We start from the raw sequence: 21,974 nt of genomic DNA, 5'->3' as shown, positions 1-21,974 counted from the left end.
ATAAGGTACTCACTAGATAACATAATGTACAACAGCACACTGATGAGATGATGCACCATCGTGACTTACATTTCACATTTTTGGTATAAAGCAATACATCACACAACGGGAGTGTAAGCTCTGAGGCCAAGCAGCACAAGGCTTCTGTCAGGAATCACTCAAACTGTTTGGTCTGTTACTGGAAAACTTCCCAACACAATTAATTTCATGTATAGATAAATATCTACATTTAAAACAAGGGGCCAAGCTACTTTGGAACCAGCCTGTGCTCCATCAGGCTTTGTTAATTTGAGTTATTAGTTCTTTCTAATTCATTGATCGTCTGTACTTTTAGTTAAGAGCTGCATAAATTAGATGATCAATAAATTATTAAAGTAGCTACTTTAATAATCAAGCAAATCTATCACAATCTCAAATGTGAGATTTTGCTTTTCTGCGTTGTACATGACCCTAAACTGAATATATTTCTGGATTGGTCAGACATCACACTGAACTCTGGGAAAATTAAATTCTAATTTCACTTTTTAATTTTAAACTATTGATTAATTGAGGAAATAATCAGCAGAATAATTACAATACTTACTGCAGCTGAGTTTTAACATGACGGTCTAAAATAATCTCTTACTGCATTACTGCACCTCATTTTAATAAAAATAGAACAATTACTTTGTTAGCATTTAAAAACTACAGCTCCCATAATCCTCAGACTCAGTGCTGCTGTCAAAGCCTGATGGGAGCTGCTGTTGTTGAAGAGCGTGGGTTAAAATACTAGATTTAATAGGTTTAACAAAATATTGCTTTAGCATAGCATGAGCTAATAGGTTAGCATCTACTGGTTAAAGCAAACACATTTACACTCAACTACTAAGGCTGGAATTAGCTTGTGTGGGACTGCTGCACTGCAGGAACTAGCAGAAGCTTATTCATCATTACATTGGTTTGTTAGCTTTTAGCACGTGTTGTATGGCTAAAGTTAGCCCCATTGGTGACTCCAGCACTTCACATGTTACCGGGCTGTGGATGAAGCAGAGCGTCACAGTGGGAATAAAGGTTTAAAATGTTCCAATTACAAATGAATAGATCCTGTCAGACTAACTTTAAAGACAAACCCCCTTTAAATAAGAACATTATGTCTATGAAGAGAGGTCACAATTAGCTGTTTTAAACCTTTTATGTAAAAATATCTGGTATATGTTGGACAGGTTGTGACTTGGGAGGGGAGTTTTTATATTCCGGGAGTTTAAGTTAATTATAAATTTTGATTTGATTTGCAACACGTTTTATTCTTGAAATAGATCAGAAAACACTTTAAGCTTCTCTGTAACCCCAGAGAATAAAGCAATGGAGGTTAAAGGGCTAAACTGAAGACAGAAATGAGGTGAAACACTGAGACCATTGACACAGTAACATATGGAGTGCTGGAAGGTAAACAGGACGGGGCTGGAACGGTTGGTTCAACCACGATATAGTAGCTCAACCAAAGGTGCAACCAGCTAACAGTCATTTCCCAATAAACCTTCTTAAATGAACACCATGTTATAAAATATGTTTAGAGTCCTATAAGACACAGAAACGTTACTGAACAACCATCAACGTCAGTCAAACTATTTCTAAGTCTCCGTGACAGAAAAGAGGTAAAAGACGAGTCTTTGAAAAGGAAACAGTCGGTTGGATAAGAGAAGTGCGGTCAGCAGCTCCCACAAGTTCCTCTGAAGAACTGCCAACAACCCATGAAGAAGAAACAGCAAATAAGATGAAGAAGAAGAGCGGATACATTCCATCTACCTTTCCTCTTTCCTTTAGCAGGCTCCGCCCACAACATTCCCCATTGGTTGTCCATGTTGTCCATCAAACTCAAAGACCTGATCCAGAACCCCCTAATCTCAGAGATCATACCTGTGCAGGGCTCACGGTGCAGCACGCTCACTTCCAGCTTAAAGTGACGGTGCTCTGTGGTGCTGAACTCTCATTGGCCGGTTTCTGCGGAGACGCGGGCCTCGTACAAGCTCAAGGCGTGATGGACGAATTCGTACTGCTCACCAGTCTGGATCATGCCACCTCTGCACAGGAACAGACGCATTACTGAAGTTTAAAGCACCGATAATGGAGAGAGGACAGCACTTTAAGTTCTTCGGCGTTACCTGTCGGCTCGGAGCTGGCAGGTGATGCTCAGCACATCCACCACTCCCTCCACCTGCAGCTGCCGGCAGCCTATCGTCGTGGCGATGAAGCAGCCTGTCCGGCCAATCCCAGCACTGCGGGCAGAGGAGCATGGGTAACTGTTTCTAACATTTTCAGCAGCAGAAAAGCCTGTTTCCGCTTCCCTCTCTCAGTACCTGCAGTGGACAATAACTGGCCCCGTGGTGGCGGCTGCTCGTCTGTCTGCCTCAACGTCGGCCATCAGCTGCAGCAGCGGCATCGCAGAGTCTGGGGTTTTGTGGTCGGGCCATGATGTGTACCAGTAATGCTGCAGCACGCGGGTTTGATTCCCACACTGCACAAAAACACACAAGTCCAAACCAAACCTTAGAATAAACGACTTTTTCTGAACAGCAACCTCAGACATAATACGCGTTTCTGAGAGTGCGCACCTTGAGAGCGAGGCTGCGAGTGGTGTAGTGTTCACACTCTCTGACGCTGCGGACAATCACTTCAACCTTCCCATAAATCCCTCTCTTCTCTGGCCAGTATAGAACACACTTCTGTACAAACAGGGAGAGGGAACCACACATTTTAATCCAATTTTCAAATCATCTGCAAAGAAACATTAACATCTGAATAATTAATGGTTTTAAAATTCAACAAAATATGTCACTGGCCCAAACCAGTTGGTCTCTCGTCAGGTCACCTCGTTCTTTTCCTTCAGCTTGGTGATCATGACGATGACCGGAGACTCCTCCTGCCAGGTCATTTGCCAGAAGTCATTCACCGTGTTCACCATGGGACCCTGGGTGGCAATGTAGGCCTTCTCATCGCCAAGGTAACCCTGGGAAACAGCCAATCATACAACAGCGTTAGCAGCATGTTTATCTGTTATATATGTCATTTAATGTCTTTGTTGTTTGTAGCTGCTGCAACACAAAGTAAATATATTCTCTCTGCATCCAACCAGCCAGAGATTTTCTTTTCCTCTTTCAAGAGTCTGTGCATTTTATCAAGAAAGATTAGATTTAGTTGTATCACTGACAATGATAATAAAGGAATCTAATCTAATCCAATGACACATTCATATACATTCACACATATATTCACACATGTGGCACTGGATCATGCATCTCGAGCCTCTAGCCTCTTATTTCACTGTCCATATTGTCTACACATCAGTAGTAACGTGTTAGTCGCCTGAGTTTTCTGTGGTACCAGTGCTGACTGACTTTGGTTATATTTAAACTGACAGTGTTCGTACAGTAGGACGGAGTATTTAAACAGCTTCTGTTCGCTCATGTGGTCGGACAGTTTCAGTGGAGTTTCCTGACAGGAAGAAAGTCCATTGTATCAGCGTCTGAGAGCGACATTACTGACTTTCACTGTGTGTGTTGACGGACAAACCAAAACAAATAGGAGAAAAAAATGTGTTGAGATTCCTGATAAATGATGTGAGAATGTGTTGGATGTTTGTTTACTCAGGTTCAGAAAAGACTGAACTAATGTCAGAACTGGGACAGTGAACCAGAATTAGATGCTGCTGAAAAGACAAAAACACGGATCCAGGACCACACATTAGTGGTTCCCTTTCTGGTGAGTCAGAACTCAGAGGTGTTATCATTGTCACCTACTAAGCTAAGGGACCTGCTGGTACCCACCCGTATGTAGTTCGCGTTAATGTAGGAGCTCTGCAGGTCGTTGCAGCTCTTCGCCTTCAGGATCACTCTGGAATGAGGGTCTAGGACAAGGAGGAGATGAGGACACGAGGGAGGAAAGGAAAGAGGTGAGGACAGAGAGAGGGGAAGAGATTAGACTGGGTACTGTAGCACTTTCCTGGACACTCAGACCAGACTTCAGGCTATTTTCAGACGTAGTGGTTAGACCCCTGTTGGACCTGGTCATTACCCAGTTATAGACTAGGTCTTAAACCTCGTTGAGAGTTAGTTTCCAGGACTCCTCCGGACCTCAGGCCTGAGCGGAGCAGTGACCTCTTCAGAAAAGGCAACACAGACAGTGGAACACAGGAAAGCATCTGATCCACAGCACATCCAGGTGAGCATTCCTTACCCCTACTTGACCGGAAGGAAGGAAGGACCCCCCACTCACTGTTATATCGATAACCCCACCCACCCTCCAAAACAAGGGTGCACATACCAAAAGCTCTCATTCTGTGTGTGTGTGTGTGTGTGTGTTACATAATGTGTTAATCAGGCTCAGTGACAGAGAGAGAACAAACTGTGCTCTGAGGAAAAAAAATTTGTTTGGTTGTGAGCTCAGGGAAGAGGGAGGTGCGATATTAGCTGTCCTCAGGGTTGTTGGCCTTTGACCTTAAACCTCTCCCACATAATAAAACAGCATCCTGGTTCAACAGGAAAGGAGAGACCAGGACTGTGTTGGAAATGTTTCTGTTTCTTAGCAACTCACTGGGCAGGATGGTCTTGTATCTGTTCTTGGTGCCGTGGTTTGGAACATCCAGCTCCTTGGGATCAATGAAATTCATTGGAATTTCCTGTGATGAGAGAAAAGACATTTATCAATCAGTGAAAAGTTTTGACATGAAAATAACATTATGTGTGAACAGTATATTGACATATATGCATTTATATCCTGAGGGTCCTCACTGCTACATACATGTCCCTTAACAAAATGAAGTTGGTAAAGTTTCCTCATAGCATCTTATAACCAAACTCATCTTGGGAAAAGCAGGATATGTGAAGAAAACAGAACCGCATATCAATTAGTAAATGATGTTTATTCACTTTATTCATGTTTTCATGTTCTTCTTATTTGTTCTAACAGTTTTAGTACAACCGTTTCTCTGATGGAGGCGTAAAGGTTGTAGTAATATATCATTTTAGTCCAACGAGGATTCTGGGCAAATCCTGGAAACTAAACTTTGTTTTTCACCTCAGTTTGCATCAGGACACTGGGATTCGAGCCTGTGACCTTGTGTTTACTCACGGCGAACTCTGCGTGCAGCTTGTGTGTGTTGATGACGACGTCTCTGAGCTGCTGCCTCGTCAGCGGCCGCCCGGCGGACAGCAGATACTCCCTCGCCGCCGCCTCTCGGGGGGTTACCACGGTGACGTTTAGGGGCTCCACAGAGCCAAGAGCCGACATGTCCAACACCAGAGAGACGTTAGAGCCACGTCTGGAAGGGAAGTCGATGAAGGGGAGACGGGAAGGAAAGACAGAAGAAGAAATGATGACTTGTCACGTGACTTATGCACAGAGCAAATCATCTTTCTCCCTGCTCTTCCAACAACCTTTAACTCTTTCTGACTAAACCATCTGACAGTGTTTCTGTTCTAACCATGAAGACTCACAGGAGCAGCTGAAACAAAACAACGTCTGCAAGTGTCAAAGTGGAGAAACGAGGTTTGGAAACACTTTCCCAGTGTAGTTCACTGGAAACCAGTCAGGTATGTGTGATGTTTGGTGTTTCACTCCTGTGTCCTGCCACTGGTTTACACCACGCTGCAAACACAGTTTCAGCATTTCAATAAAACCCGTCACCGTCAGACAAATTTCACAAATATCTGCAGCTTGAGAGGAAAAAGGAGGCAGTGGTATCAGGCGAGCGTTAGAAGCCCAAAGGTCTTCCAACAGCCAGGTGTCAAAACAGAAGACGACCGAGATGAGAAGACAAGGTGTGCTTTGATGGGGGCGTGTGGGTGGACTCTGTCTGGCTACGTGTCGGACAGTTTCCTCTCCAGGATGCTGTTTCTTCCTATTCGTCTGATTGGTGATTGGCTGCCATCCAGAGCGGGCAGCACACACACACACACACACACACACACACACACACACACACACACACACGAAAGAGACAGACACCAAGAAAAACATCCTGTTCTCACTCTGAGCCTGAAATCTTCCTTCCCCTTGTTACCTTAAGAAACAGCCTGTTCTCTTCACTTTAACACCCGCGCTCTGAACACTCATCTAACCAGAACAAAATGGCCGCCTGTGCCTGAACCTGCGGAAGCACTGCGAGTTAGCGGAAGAGTCACGAGCAGCTGATAAAGGCTGAAGTGCTCGAAGCTGAGCTGATGTTCAGATGTTTTCTTTCAGTTATGAAACCACTTAAGTGGGAAACTTAGGAAACGAACTGCAGCCACTGTTCTAAGACTCTTAAAGAAACAATGGCTGCACAAAAATGCAGTGACTGGTTTTGAAAAATGACATTATCCAACCTCCCACATCACATCGTGTCTCTTGTAACACTCCACTGCACCGTTCTTCCTCACCAACAATGGGAGGCCCGTCTTTTTCCAAAAACCAGCTCCAGACTCTGAGAACGGCCGTCACCGTTTATTTCTCACCTTTCTGGGTCTTTAAATGTGGCCAAATAAAAAGACAACTGTCTGCAGGACTAAGGTCACGGTCCAACAACAGGGCTTGTTGACAGCAGTAGTTCCTTTAATCAGCCTCCTCTCAGTCTTCCTTCTTTTCACTTTAGACAAAATCATTTTACTTTGTAATCAGGGACTAGTCTCTTATCGTCTCCATCTGCCAGACTAAAGCTCATTAGACGGGTCAGATGGACGGTGGCACATCGTCTAAAAGGTGATGGGCTAAAACATGAAGTCCAGTAAAATGTGTCAAATATGACGCTGCAGGGAAAAAGAACGTACAGAGAGGTCTGATGGTATATGAACACAGTGCACAGTGTTTATGGAGGAAACTTGCTCCATTATCTGGACGTGGTCATCGAGTGCAGAGGCTTTTGAGGACACACACACCTTGTTTATCATCCTTTACTGAGCACGTACGCAGCCGACTGCTCCAACAACCTCAGGCTAGAGGTCGCTCCGCTCCAAACACATGTTGCACAACCTGAGCGTTCTTGACTCCAAAGCTCAAGAGTCCGGACTCTAACAGGTTTCTATACAAACAGGCATCACCTGATATCTGAACTGAGCACGGATGTCTGTGATTTACTGTAACAGAACTGACCTGGACTAAACTGCACTTTGACATAATTAATAAAAGCTCCAGACCTAACTAATGAGGATGGGGGCGGGGCTAGCACACCTGTAACATCCACCTTCCAGTCATTCGCACTTACCTTTCCTGCAGACCAGCGACGGGTTTCATCCTAAACGGGGAGGGGCAGGGCTTTAGCTCGTTACTGGCTGTCACCGGGACAACAGTGGCAGGTAGGGCGTGGCTGTTGCCGTTGACAACAGGGACAGGGGCGGGGCTACAGAGAGAGAATTAGTTCAATTTATATCAATAAATAAATATCCAGACTTGTAAACCAACTTGGATGGAGGAAACTGAACATCACGTGCATTAAAGATCAGTAATGACGGAGCAGGTATGTCTATTCCTATGAGTTTAAATGTTTGAGATGTTGTTGAAAGGCATTGTGGGATACATAGGCAGCCCAGTGCTGTGTGATGAATTACCTGGGCAGAGGGACGCCAGGTGAAGCGAGGCGGCTGCAGGCTATGATTGGCTGCTGCTGGGGAGTGGGCGTGGCGACAGCTGGAGGGAGCTCAGCTTGGACCATGCTTCCTGGCGTCACAACCTGAAAATGAAAGGAAGCCTTCGTTAGTCTTCTTTGTGCTTTTTATAAGTGAATAATTGTTATATATTAAGAGCCGACAGTTGTGGTGTCAAGCACTGACCTTCGTGCCCTTTGACCTCTGGGCAGAGTCTGGAGGGACAGCTGGGGAAAGGTGGAGGTCAGGTGGTGGAGCTTTCAGCTGTCTGTCAGAAACCTGGACCTTCTCCCTAAATCGATACAAAACCTGTGGAAGAGAGAAAAGGTTCATTAAAACTGGTCATTTAAGTAACAGGGCAGATGATTTAATTTAATGACATGTTTTAAAGTATTAGCTGAAAGTGTGTCAGATGTAGCGTAAGGTACATTCTCCAGGTATATACTCCAGAAATGATGCTTATATAGAATTTGCTTATAACAGTCATTTCTCTGCAGACCTAAAGGATTTTAAGGTTTTTGGTTTTATTTTTGTCATCACTCTTTCTTTAACAAATTCATTCTACACTGCCCTGATCTCACAAACAAACAAAAGGTTCTGCAGCTGAGAAAAGACTGAAGACAGTAATAGTGTTGAGAATGTGGGTAAGTGCGCCCTCGTGTGGGTTAAATATCAAACTACAACCGACAGCAAAATAAATCAGGACAGGAGGATTTATCTAAATCTCCATGTTATTTCTTTTTTTTCCTGCTTTTCCCTTCTCCCATTTCATTTGATGCAAATTCTGATTTGTTGATCTGAAAAGCTTTTAGAGTTTTATTCCAAATGGACCCAGGATATTGCCGTTCAACTATGGGAAACAACAACAGAACAACAGAGCCTCATGACTGTTGTCTGCTCTTCTGTAAAATCACTTCCTTTAGTGTCTGTGAGTCTAAAGGCCACGACACGGCGACTTCTGACCACAGTCTCAAATTGGCTGAAGCTCTCAAGTGTGTCCGTGTGCACAGTTATTTCTATCTTGAGCACGTTTTGAGCCCCATTTGATCATGCGAGTTCGGAGCTGTAGGCCTCAGACTGTGTGGGCGTCTTCACGTGGACCCACTATTCTGGTACATATTTGTGCAGCAGTGCAAAATGCCAAAGGCCTGCTGCGGTTCGGTGCAGATGGGAGGATGTGGTGATTAATAAACACTCTCAGTCACATCACTGTGGGACACAGGTAAAGCCAAAATGAAGGTCATGAAATGACCAAACAGCTGAATTGCTGTGGCACCATGCAAAGGTCTGACATTCAAAGGTCTGTCTGAGGGTTAAAACGTGTTTCAGAGTTTGGCTCAGATGTAGTTCAGAGTCAGGTTCTCATGAAGTGTATTTATCAGTATCAGTGAGTGTCCTCTGTGTGTGTAATAGTGTATTTTACCATCAAGCAGGTGATGACGATGACAAAGATGGTGAAGAAGAGGATGACGGTGTAAAAACCTTCTCTGCTCCACACGTGATCCCTCTGCTCGCCCTGCAGGACGTTTTTCTGAGAGACACGTGAAGAGAACCGGTTAATAAAACGTTAATTGTTCTGATCTTCCTCCACAGCACATGCCCCGATTCACACCAAAGACAAAAGAACGTCTGCCCCACACGTGCAGATATTTTCACAGGACACACAGTCACACTCAAACAAAGATGAGGAACGTGCTCTAAAGCCGACGCAGACGTCCGATTGGTCCTGTCTGCTCTGCACTGATAAGCAGACGGCGGGTCAGATTTGTTACCGTAGTGTAACAGTAGAGCTGTCGCATTTCTCACTGCTGGGAGAAGAGTAATAATATTAATATCCTCAATAAAGCTGCTCTGCTCTTCCTCAGGCTGATCGATGCGACTTTAATACTTCCATTAAACTTTTACCAGCAGCACCCTGCTCTCTAATAATCTTACTCCAACCACTCCATCTGTCTCCACGGGAACTAATGAGGCTGCTTAACGAGCTACTGTTACCTAGGACACAGAGGAGCAAGCACACGAACCGTTTTCAGACACACACACACACACACACACACACACACACACACACACACACACACACCTCAGTGGAGACCTCAGTGATGCCAAAGTGCCCCAGGTAGCGGTGAAGGACTCGAACGTTCAGTGATTGGATGACCTCTTCACCAGGGCGGAGCTCAGAGAATCCCAGCCTATCAGAGGACACAAAGAGCTCGATGCCATTCTTCTTCTCCTGTAACAGCCATCCACTGGTCAGTTAATCAAAGAATCAGTTCATTAGAATAACATCTGAATGCTGTGTGTCTTACATTCAGCCGGTTGATGTGAACGTGTCCTGCAGGAACGCCCAGAGCTGCCGCTACACCTTCCCGAAACCAGCGAAGAAGACTGATGTTCAGTCTCCTCACATCCACAGCCAGGTACTAAGAGAAAAGAAGAAGAAGAAGAAGAAGAAGAAGAAGAAGAAGAAGGAGGGGGGGGGTCAAGTTTCCATCCAAATGCTTCTGCAGAAACTGGTAGAAAGACAACGTGACCAAATGCTCAGTTCCAACAACACTGCTGTGACTGAGCTGAGCAGACCAACAGCTGGTGGAGCTGATTCTCCAGTCGGTGCTGGTAGACCACCACAGAAGAAGATGAGCTGATTAAAAGATGTCCAGACAAAGGTCAAATGAAGAAAAACATAATGGACATTTTTAGTTTAGTTTCTGTGTTAATGAGGAAGGTCAGTCATCGCTCCACACACACCTGATGTTTTCACATCATCACAGGAAGCAACGAGTTTGTCACATGGTTCACAAATGTCAGCATTTATTTACATTCTGCTTTTATACACACACAAACACACACAGACTGATCTACTGTTACAAATACATGGAAAACAAATATGTAATGAAAGGTGTTTCACCTGCCGGCCTCGCTCTGTGCCTGTGTTCTGTCATGCAGTGATGTCAGCCCAACAGTTCAGGCCTAAAGGCTCCAAAACATTCTTCTGAAATATTTCAGGCCTGTTAAGCTGCTCCTGATAGTTGTCCATCCAACACTATGGTCCAGATAAGGTTTCTGTATATGATGTTCCTGCCTTTACACTTCTGCTGGTAAACCTCCAGTCTGCTGTTTTCTCTGTCCATCCTCACAGAAACAACACAACACTGGGTGAACTTCAGTCTGCAGAGATTCTGATCTGCAGACTAACAGATCGAATGATAACATCATCCCTCCAGCTCCGACTCGGTTATTTTATCTCTCTCTCTGCTACGATCCATCTCTCTTCACCCACGGCCCACCCAGCTCCAGCTCCCCCCTCTGTGTTTGGCTCCGTTGGTTTTCCCAACAGTCTCTCAGCTTTCAGCACAAGTGATACAGGAGACAGGTGGAACACACACGCACACACACACACACACACGCACACACACGCACACCTCACCCAGGATTTTAGCCTCTGAGTGCAGAGAGCAAAAACAGCAGGAAACCTCAAGGATTTACTAACACACACATGGTCGCCACCTAACCCCAGGCTGAAATTAAAACGCCTCCAGTCTGAAGCATCCCCCTCGACAGTCACCATGTCTGAAGTACTGACTGTCAACCATTCAAGAGCCCAAGTGTTTGTTCCTGCTGATTCCAAAGAGCATGATGGGAATCAGCAACAAAGTCACTGTTCAACCTGACACACCCCCGTATCTCCACCCTGCATATACCTGCTCACCGCCGAGCTAATCACACCTGACCAGTTTAATAAAAACTAGTCTGCGCCCATAGAAATAAACACTAAAACAGAAGCTCCACAGTAATGAATGAGAAATAAAAGACTGCTCCAATAGACAGAAATGTCACTGTTGTCCTGGGGCTAAAGGAATCTACCTTATAAACCTACAGCAACAGTGAATTACCAACATATGCACCAACCTAAAGCTAGAAAACTGTTTTTACTGTAGATTTACTGGCTGTTTGTGGCAAATAAAGTCACTGTGCACAAACAGACCAGCAGCCAAATCTGCCAGTGTCTGAACAAACTTTATATCTTAAACAAGCTCCAAATACAACGGCTCAATTAATTAATTAGAAAAATAACCAGTAAGCAAAATGCCAAAAATGGAACCACAGACGTTCAAGTTTGTCCACGAGCTGCAATGATTTGTCCATGAATCCTCTTTAATCTTAACAGAGCCAGGCTAACAGTTTCCCCCCACCCCCAGTCTTTGTGCTAAGCTAAGCTAATCACACCTAAGACAAAATAAAGTGAGATTGAGTTTCTGAATGAGTTTAGAAGAAAACAAACCTGAGGTGTGTCTGCAGCTTTGTCCGTCAGCTTCAAACCCAACAACTGCTGCTGCTGCTCAAACAACTCTGTCTGTGTGTGTGTGTGTGTGTGTGTGTGTGTGTGTGTGTGTGTGTGTGTGGGCGGCTGTTTGCTAATGGCTAAAACAACAACATGTTCTGTTGCCACTTAATTCAATATCAGGGACAATAAACGGAGGCAGACGGGCTGAACACACACAGCTGATGTTATTACCCGCCTGTTAAACAAACTCTTGTCTGTCTTTGTCTGCTCCCAGAGTAAAACACAAACCTGCGATCTCAGAGGCAACTAATGATTCTTGTCATTACCAATTCAGATTTCCATTTTCTACATTAATCAGTTAGAGTGTTACATATAGACATACACACTGTTCTGTCCAAAAATACTCAGTTCACTGTTCAAAGGGTTTAAATGATTTTTCATTGTGTTGACGACTAATGTTCTGTCTACAAACTAATAAACCAACTAACTGCCTTTGATATTTTTTCAGACTAAGGATATAATGAATTTAAAAAAGGCCAGTTGATCAATAATGGAAACCAGGGTTACTTCCAGCCCTAAACCACCACAGCAACTTCACTGAATCAGACTAATAAACTTTATCAATCAGCCAAGTGACCACATGACATGACAGCTGATTCAAAAACAAATAAACAACAACAACTAAACACTTCAGGAACAAACACATAAACAACAGACAGAAAAAAACAGAAAAAAACCACAAATCAATAACCTGAAACTAAATGTAAACAACCTTACCAAGTCAACATGTAAACATTGCTGATCCTCCCTGTCGACCACAGGAAGTGTTTCACTGAATGACGGTGAGCGGCCTGTCAGTCAGAGCTCGGGGTCTGTTCACTCTATTTCCTGATCTAACCGTGCACTGATCTCTGATTGGCTTAGAGGGGGACGGAGCTCAACCTGCCACCTGATTGGCTGTCGTCCAGGTAATGCCATTATCCTGCTGTGCTTCCTGTCAGGATCAGGTGCTATTTCTGTCCGACACACAAACAAACACACAGGCACCAACACACACAGGGTAATGACTGCTAATTAGCAGTTAGCCCTCTGGGTAGTGGGGACCGATCAGATAACAGTGAGGGGAGGAGGGAGAAAGGCGCCGATAAACAACAAAACATAAAGGGCAGGACAACTAAAGGTATGTCCAGCTGTTTCTTCAATGACTGGACATGTTCACAGCCACTAATTGATTCAGTGACAAAAAAGATGCAACAAAGTGAATTTCTTATTTCAAATCATCTTGATTCTGTCTCTGCAGCTTTCACCCAGAATTTTTACTTCAAACTATATTCAATCACACACAGACCAAAATGAGTTTCACTACACATAGTGTTTGTTTACTGTGCTGTTACATTTCTACATCAGGTTCTTTTCCTGTTTGCAATGAACAGCTGGAGAGATTTAGTGGGACTGTACTATCACTGTATATTGTCACTGATCAAAGAGAGAAAAATCGATATTTCTGGGCACCAGCTGAAATGAAATGTTCTGCAGCGTGTTGGCTGTGCAGCTTCTCTCAGAGCGCTGACGGGAAAAACGTGAGCAGCACGTGCAGCATGCAACTCAATGAGACCTCTCACACACACACACAGACACACACACAGACACACACACACACACACAAACACACAGCTGAATGAGTGGGTTGCCCTGAGCTTGGATTATTCACGCCTGTGTTGTTTCCTTTGAGAAAATGAGTTCAGTGCAGACCAGGCTGGACTCGTCTTCTTATTCTTACTACTTTAATTCTCTCTTAGTGGCTGACAGTGGAAAATGTTACTGAATTAATATTAGTCAGGTGACAAATTATTATCACAATTTCTCTCAAATGTCATGTTTTGTCTATTATCCAATTACCAATTATAATTAATTACCTGAACATTAAAATGATTGTTTCAAATCTGCTATGACACACACACACACACACACACACAGATGTGTCGATAATGTTCTGTGTAAAAAGTGTTTACACAGAATCCACATGAAGCTGTTAGTGAAGTGAACACAGTCCTGCATGAAGGACTGTGGGTTTGAAGTGGTGAGTCGCCTCCACGAGCACACAAAACACACAAAACACACAAAACACACCTATGGCATTAATTATTTAACATGTTCACTGACACACACACACACACACACACACACACACAAAGACAGACACAGGCTTGTGTTCAACACTGATGTGTGTCACAGACCAGTCATGTCAACTTGAACAACCTGATGTGACTTTATTCTGCATATTTAAACATTTGTTTCTCTTTCAACAACAAAAATAAACATTGACAAAGCAGCAACCTGCAAAGATTCAATTAGGTCACGTCAAAATAAAGATGGAGTCATGTGACCTGTCTAATCAGCTCTCTCTACCTTTACAGCTTCTATATGAATCTCTGTGGTTTATTTATTTTACCTGAGGCAGCTACATTAAACCAGCCTGGGACACCAGTCCTTGTTCACATACATGTTTACACAGAGTTTATCTGGATGATTCAAAGTCTTATCCAAAAAAAAACTAACTAATGCTTTTTCCATGTTTTGCCCAAATACAGCTCCAGGCTAAGAACAGCTTCACCTCAGCACAGAGCTGTGTTCAGAGCTGCCTCATACTCCACCAATCTCATCTTACTCTGCTGCAGCAACATGACTCTCACACTGGACGTTTACAACAAAGAGCATCGTTCAGTTTTTCATCGTAACACACACACACACACCTGAACACAGCACAGCATGTGTGTGTGTGTGTGTCTCACAACCAGCTTTCACCTGCTGTTAAAACCTGACATGAGAGCAAAGGCCACACACACACCCACCCACCCACCCACCCCCACACCCACCCACACCCACACCCCCACCCACACACACACACACACACCCCCACCCACACACACACACACACACACACACACACACACACACACACACACACACAGTAGTGTCTTGCAGGCATGTGGTGTGATGCTGAGATGGGAGGTGACTGGGTACCATCTGGGACTTATACAATCCTCTCTCAGCTTCCATCTGAACACATTCCCTCCTGCTGTTACTCCACTGACTCTACATGAACCAGTAATACTGTAAATAATGCTGTTTATTACATTAGCTTGGAGTCTGTTTAAAATAAGTGGCAGACTGATTCTGTTTTTAACCAAATTCTTTCCAAAATAGAAACCACCATCTGAATCTGCTCCTTCTGCTTGAGTTCTTCCAAATCCTCAAAACAATCAGTGTACAACAAAATCTCACCCAAAAAGCAGCAAACCAACACTTTTACTAAAAAAAAAAAAAAAAAAAAAAAGGAATAAACTGATAAATAATACTAATAATATCCTACTGTAAGGACCCTGCACCAGAAACAAACACAACAGGTAACCCGTCTGTAAACTCCCAGCATCCCCGTCTGTCTTTTACTCTCCATCCAAGGCTTCTCCACATTGCCGCCACTCCCACAATGCATCTGTGGCGACGAGACCTCTGACTGTCTTGGCAGAGGATTGTGGGAAGTGTTGGTGGGGAGACTTCACAGCTGAGGCCTGCACACGTTCAGTTAAATTAATAATCTGTTACTTTTCTCCTAAAAATAAATGACTGAATCAGCCTGTGCCCTAATTCCACTGTGCAGATAACACAGTGTACTGATGACTGCCACCACTCTGAAGGTGACATGCAGTGAAATATCCAATAATGCAGTAATAATCTGGATAATCTGCATTTCTGATTTCAGCTCCTTCAAAATAAGACTTCTTTAGGATCTGATCTAAACACCTTTGGGTTTTGTTGTGAACACATTTCCCCTCCACTTCCCTTCTCTCTATTGGGAAAATTATACTTTTCTGCCTTTTTGTCATTTTAGAAAGAAGAATGGGGAAACACAGAAGTTCATTCGATGCTTTTGGAGCAAAATCACATCCTACATTGTAGCTTCTTTTCTGGCTGTGAGCAGATTCTCCATTTCTGCCTCTGACTTTTACAATGTGAGATGAAAAACATCAGTCAATACAAAAACGCTGTGTTTTGCTCTGTATGCTGCCATTTTAACACAATCCAGCCACACACAGTCTGAAGCTGCAGTCAACCTGAACCAGAATCCAACACAGAATCCAGTCTTTTCTCTCTCTCTCTTCCAGTCTCACTGGGTCTCTATCTCACTCGACCAGTCTCGTCTCCTGGTCTCCCTCACCGTTACCCAGTTAGTTCGTAGCTGTCTACCTGTTCCTCTGTCTCAATGTCACGTCGAAGGGCGCTGCTGTTTATCTAAGGCTTATGTAACCACCCATTGTGTAGGTAAGGGGGTCTCGCACACTTATCGTTAGCGTTTCCATGGCAACAGAGAGCGCAGCATCTCTCCCCCAGCGCTGCAGCTCCTCATCCGTCATTCATCCGCCCGCTCTGACCTCCTCAGTATTTGCCGGCTGAGGGAGAAAACCCCGTTTTACCGAACAGGGACTGAGTCACATTAGCTTCCACAAATTTCTACTGACACCTGCCGTCTCAGTTTAGCTGCTTATTAAAGTGAGGCTCTCGTCTGAGCCAACATCAGCAGCCCTGTTTCTCTGCTCATGCTGCTTTTTTCTTATTGATCAATCTGCTGGTAATTTTCTTGATTCTTGGAAAAAAAAAAAAAAAAAAAAAAAAGGTGCAAATGATGGAAAATGTCTAATAATTCACCACAGGCCCAGATGGTGTAGTCAAATTAACCACAAACCAGCAGACAGTCACTCTGGTATCATATCTGCTAATCTGTCCAGATGAAACCATCAAATATTTCTGATTAAAAATGACAAATATTTTATCAATTTTTATCAATTATCAAACTAGGTGCCAATATATTTTCTGTCAACCAACTAACTGCTGCATCTCCAATGCTGATGGTATTAAACTGCATCAAAATCACTTTCAGACTCACTGACTTCAGTCTTGACTCCTTGATAACATCATCACACAGCTCTGGTGCTCAGCTGCCTTTTCATGGAGCAGACCTCCAGCCAGCTGTCTCTGACTGGTAAATAAAAACAAACACATTAACCAATCAGGCACCAGGTCACTCACCACGGTAACCAGATGCCTTGCAGACACCACGGCGTGCTGTGGCTGCACCTCGTGATGTGGTCGTGCCAACAGGTTAAGGGTCCGCTGACCATCAGGCTGACGTAAGCGAGACCCCAGGAGGGCGGCTGACGTCCCCGCGGCTAACCTGGCAGGCTGCTCATGGTGGTGGTGATGGGACTTGTCCACATCGTCATGTGGCTTCAACCCACGTTGAGGGTGAGGACCGGAGCGAGAAGGGAAGAGACGCCGCTCATGGTCACCAGAAGAAGATTCTGAGGAGAGAAGATGATGATCATTTTTAAAATAAAAGATGAGGAAAAACCTGTTTTAGCATCATGTGTTTTTAATAGTTTTTGGACAACAATGGAGGTCTACAGCACAGACCCATAAGCTGAACCAGGTTCTGGATTCACACACATTACACTGAGGACACCACATTCATTGCTGTCAGTCTGTGGACTCATGAACACACAGACACAGAATGACCAGACTGATCTTTAAAATAAAAGATGAAGAAGACAACACAGACAAGAGGTGGTGTATGAATCTACCTCTGCCTATAAACATCTTTTAGTTCTCCAGCAGCAGCACATTCTGCAGGACTCCCAGAGAGCAGCAGATCCCATCTGTGCATCTCTGCTGTCACACTGACTCAGGTCAGGACAGAGGTTTTCATCAGTGTGCAGTCAGGCTGAGAGGAAACCCCTGCACACCGGCCAAACTCACCCAACCATGAAGAATATCAACACTGCATAATTCATTCACAGTCTTTATTTGTCCTGAGAGGGGAAACTACTGGGTGAAGCACTTTTATCTTTAGCAGCTTCCTGTTTCATAGGTTCATCCTGGGAACACAAAGGACCTGACACTGAACAGACTAAAGAAAACTCAGCCCTGAAGCTTCCACAGCTGGACCTGACCACAGTCTGTCTGTTGGAGGCCGCCACAGGCATCGCTGAAAAATTTAAAAAGTACATGTACTCAAATACTGCACGCAAGTACCATTCTGAGGTACTTCTTTAGTTGAGTATTTTCATTTTGCACTACTTCATCCTTGACCTTCATGTCAGAGTCAAACCTTGGACTTTTCCTGCTCTACATTTATCTGATAACTTTAGTTCCTTTTCAGAATCAGATGAATCCAACAAAATACAGACTGATCATCAAACCTTATTGATCCCTGGGGGGACATTCAAAGTACTTCAAATTAGAAGTATATAAGGTAGTTAACGTCAGCTACCCGGCAGTATATAAAGTACTTCAAATTAGAAGTATATAAGGTAGTTAACGTCAGCTACCCAGCGGTATATAAAGTACTTCAAATTAGAAGTATATAAGGTAGTTAACGTCAGCTACCCGGCGGTATATAAAGTACTTCAAATTAGAAGTATATAAGGTAGATAACGTCAGCTACCCGGCGGTATATAAAGTACTTCAAATTAGAAGTATATAAGGTAGTTAACGTCAGCTACCCGGCGGTATATAAAGTACTTCAAATTAGAAGTATATAAGGTAGATAACGTCAGCTACCCGGCGGTATATAAAGTACTTCAAATTAGAAGTATATAAGGTAGATAACGTCAGCTACCCAGCGGTATATAAAGTACTTCAAATTAGAAGTATATAAGGTAGATAACGTCAGCTACCCGGCGGTATATAAAGTACTTCAAATTAGAAGTATATAAGGTAGATAACGTCAGCTACCCGGCGGTATATAAAGTACTTCAAATTAGAAGTATATAAGGTAGATAACGTCAGCTACCCGGCGGTATATAAAGTACTTCAAATTAGAAGTATATAAGGTAGATAACGTCAGCTACCCGGCGGTATATAAAGTACTTCAAATTAGAAGTATATAAGGTAGTTAACGTCAGCTACCCAGCGGTATATAAAGTACTTCAAATTAGAAGTATATAAGGTAGATAACGTCAGCTACCCGGCGGTATATAAAGTACTTCAAATTAGAAGTATATAAGGTAGATAACGTCAGCTACCCAGCGGTATATAAAGTACTTCAAATTAGAAGTATATAAGGTAGATAACGTCAGCTACCCAGCGGTATATAAAGTACTTCAAATTAGAAGTATATAAGGTAGATAACGTCAGCTACCCGGCGGTATATAAAGTACTTCAAATTAGAAGTATATAAGGTAGTTAACGTCAGCTACCCAGCGGTATATGAAGTACTTCAAATTAGAAGTATATAAGGTAGTTAACGTCAGCTACCCAGCGGTATATGAAGTACTTCAAATTAGAAGTATATAAGGTAGTTAACGTCAGCTACCCAGCGGTATATAAAGTACTTCAAATTAGAAGTATATAAGGTAGTTAACGTCAGCTACCCAGCGGTATATGAAGTACTCAAATTAGAAGTATATAAGGTAGTTAACGTCAGCTACCCAGCGGTATATGAAGTACTTCAAATTAGAAGTATATAAGGTAGTTAACGTCAGCTACCCAGCGGTATATGAAGTACTTCAAATTAGAAGTATATAAGGTAGTTAACGTCAGCTACCCAGCGGTATATGAAGTACTTCAAATTAGAAGTATATAAGGTAGTTAACGTCAGCTACCCGGCGGTATATAAAGTACTTCAAATTAGAAGTATATAAGGTAGTTAACGTCAGCTACCCAGCGGTATATGAAGTACTTCAAATTAGAAGTATATAAGGTAGTTAACGTCAGCTACCCGGCGGTATATAAAGTACTTCAAATTAGAAGTATATAAGGTAGTTAACGTCAGCTACCCGGCGGTATATAAAGTACTTCAAATTAGAAGTATATAAGGTGGTTAACGTCAGCTACCCAGCGGTATATAAAGTACTTCAAATTAGCGTCTCCTCAGGAGTAAATGTGTGGATTATACTCAGTGGGTAAAAATAAATCAGCAGTGTAAGCAGGTAAAACACCTGAACCAATGACACAGCTTCCCTTCTTGGCTGCCTTTCTCCCTAGCGACAGCGTCCTGGTTGCTATGCATGATGCTGAGCTGAGCCGAGCTGTGATTGGACAGGAGCTGTCGGCCAATCACAGGTTAGAAAAGGCTGACCCTGTAGCTCTGGAGACACAGCTCCAACACACAGACCAGACATTATTGTTTGCATCTCAGGTTGTACAGATAATAAAACTAATTTGAAAAAACAAAGCATTGCCAAGACAACTTGTTTTTAGCTGGTGTTTGTCAGTTTAAAGTCAGTTTTCCTATGGAGGCCGAATAACTCAGGACCAGAAACAAGCTCCTGTTTCATGCACTCAGCAGTCATTATTATATTCCAGTAAAGAACTACAATCAATCCCAGCAAGCACCTGTTCTGTTTGGAAACCTCTTCTGAAATGTTTCCCAAACCCTCTCAGCTTAACATCGGGTTCATTTCTGGAACCACAGAAATAAAATAATCCAAACTGCATGAGAAACACAGCCAAAGCCAAAGTGAAGAAGAAAACTTCTGATTTGTTAATAATTCAAGATCCAGCATGTTAACAGTACATCATGTGACCCAGTGCAAACAGTCAGATAAGGACACAATTATCTGAAAAACAACCTAATATCGATATTTATGTTTATTTCAAACATCATGTCCATTCGCAGGTTAATGCAACGTTAGCGTCTCAGCAGAAAAAAACAGGAAGCAACAGGAACTGAGAGGTTTCTTGTCGTGTAAATTAAAGAAGATTCGGTTGTTTGCCTCAATTTGACTTTGACCCAAATTGTGTTTAGAGTGTTTACACAGGAAAACCAGAATGTCACATCTGTGTACAGTGTGTTTCAGTCAAAGACACCAGGTGCAACCACATCATTATACACATCTTTGTCCAGTGAAATGATTCATATGAAAATACCTCCATCCTGTATCTCCAGCATGGTTTACAAATGATGTGAGTCTGGTATTCATATCTATTTATAACCAGGTTAGAATTAGATGAAAATATTTCCTGATAATTCAGAAATGCTCCTAATGCTCCTGGCCTTAACACCTCAGACGTTCATCAACACTCGTCTTTCCTCTAATTAAATAAGTCAAACCCTTTACAGATTTTACAGATTCTGTTTTTACACTGAATCTAATTGTGGTTTTGGATTGTTGGAGCAAATGATTAGAAATTTACACTGTAGGATTTATGTACATCGATTTCATCGCTGGCTATTTCATGGGAAATTTCTCCACCACATGCCCATACAGGAGCTTTTCATATACACATGACAGTGAAGACATTTTCATATACTATGGGACTTTTCTTCTAATGACAAGATCATGTGTGTATATCATGTGTTTATATACCAATCTTCTTCTTGTGGGAGATTTGAAGGTTTGTTGTGAAAGTTTTATTGTAGTTTCTAGCAAAACACTCCACATGTTGGGGCTGTAACTACCAGAACTGTCATATATCATATATCATATTATCTGAGCTTCTCTTACAAAGGACTTACTGCAGCATCCTGCAGAGTTTAAGGTTAAAAAGCAACCATACCATAATATCTGTTATTGCAATAGGTAATTTCCTATCACCAGAGGTTGTCCTGCTTAAACATTTATCTGGGCAACACAGATATTCTGCTTGCAAAGACACCGGCACCGGAGGAGCCGTTTTCACAGGTTAACTGACAGAGATCACGATAAACCATTGATCTGAGCTCTACAGCTGCTTGTATTCTCGGGTTAAGGCCGCAAACAGAAATCAGACGCTTACCTGTGACCAGCAGCTGTGTCCATATCAGAGACAAGAGCAGGAACATGGAGAGAAACCCTCCTCTTCTCCCGCTGCAGCTCATCCTTCGGTTCTGCAGCTCAGACTGAAATGAATCCGGCCCGGCAGCTCGTTTTCTCTGCGGCTTCTCGCTGTGCTGTAATTATGCATCAGCCGGTGTGTGTTTCCGAACATCTATGTGTGTGTCCGCAGCACGAGAGGGAGGAGGCGCTGCCACAGCTCCACACATCCGCTCCTCCACCACCACCGGACCCCCGCGACGCTTCTCCCCGGCCCTACGGCTTCCTACAGCGGCCTGA

The 21,974-nt window shown here is 43.2% G+C and overlaps 1 protein-coding gene across 1 annotated transcript; it reads right to left on the bottom strand.

The window, feature by feature from the left end:
• Window positions 1-742: 742 nt before the first annotated feature.
• Window positions 743-21,974, bottom strand: LOC113142073 (protein tyrosine phosphatase receptor type R). The gene is made up of 16 exons (XM_026326841.1): window positions 21,658-21,974; window positions 16,969-17,240; window positions 9,905-10,018; window positions 9,679-9,828; window positions 9,019-9,126; window positions 7,782-7,904; window positions 7,560-7,681; window positions 7,217-7,351; window positions 5,107-5,296; window positions 4,570-4,654; window positions 3,804-3,883; window positions 2,849-2,986; window positions 2,592-2,702; window positions 2,337-2,494; window positions 2,142-2,255; window positions 743-2,060 (listed from the first exon to the last, which is right to left on the bottom strand). Exons 1-16 carry the CDS (start codon window positions 21,737-21,739, stop codon window positions 1,967-1,969), a joined length of 2,076 nt encoding a protein of 691 aa, XP_026182626.1. The 5' UTR covers window positions 21,740-21,974; the 3' UTR covers window positions 743-1,966.

The sequence above is a fragment of the Mastacembelus armatus genome, chromosome 23 (assembly GCF_900324485.2).
Source record: "Mastacembelus armatus chromosome 23, fMasArm1.2, whole genome shotgun sequence".
NCBI lineage: Eukaryota > Metazoa > Chordata > Actinopteri > Synbranchiformes > Mastacembelidae > Mastacembelus > Mastacembelus armatus.
This window is presented reverse-complemented; position numbering and strand designations above follow the sequence as displayed.

Bases quoted from the DNA above. Each gene is read 5' to 3' on its own strand.
- LOC113142073 (XM_026326841.1), bottom strand. From the start codon at position 21,739: ATGAGCTGCAGCGGGAGAAGAGGAGGGTTTCTCTCCATGTTCCTGCTC. The intron at 9,127-9,678 runs GTGTGTGTGTGT...CGTGTCTCTCAG, and splicing joins TCACTGAGGTCTCCACTGAG to AAAAACGTCCTGCAGGGCGA. The intron at 7,682-7,781 runs GTCAGTGCTTGA...TTTCATTTTCAG, and splicing joins AGAGGTCAAAGGGCACGAAG to GTTGTGACGCCAGGAAGCAT.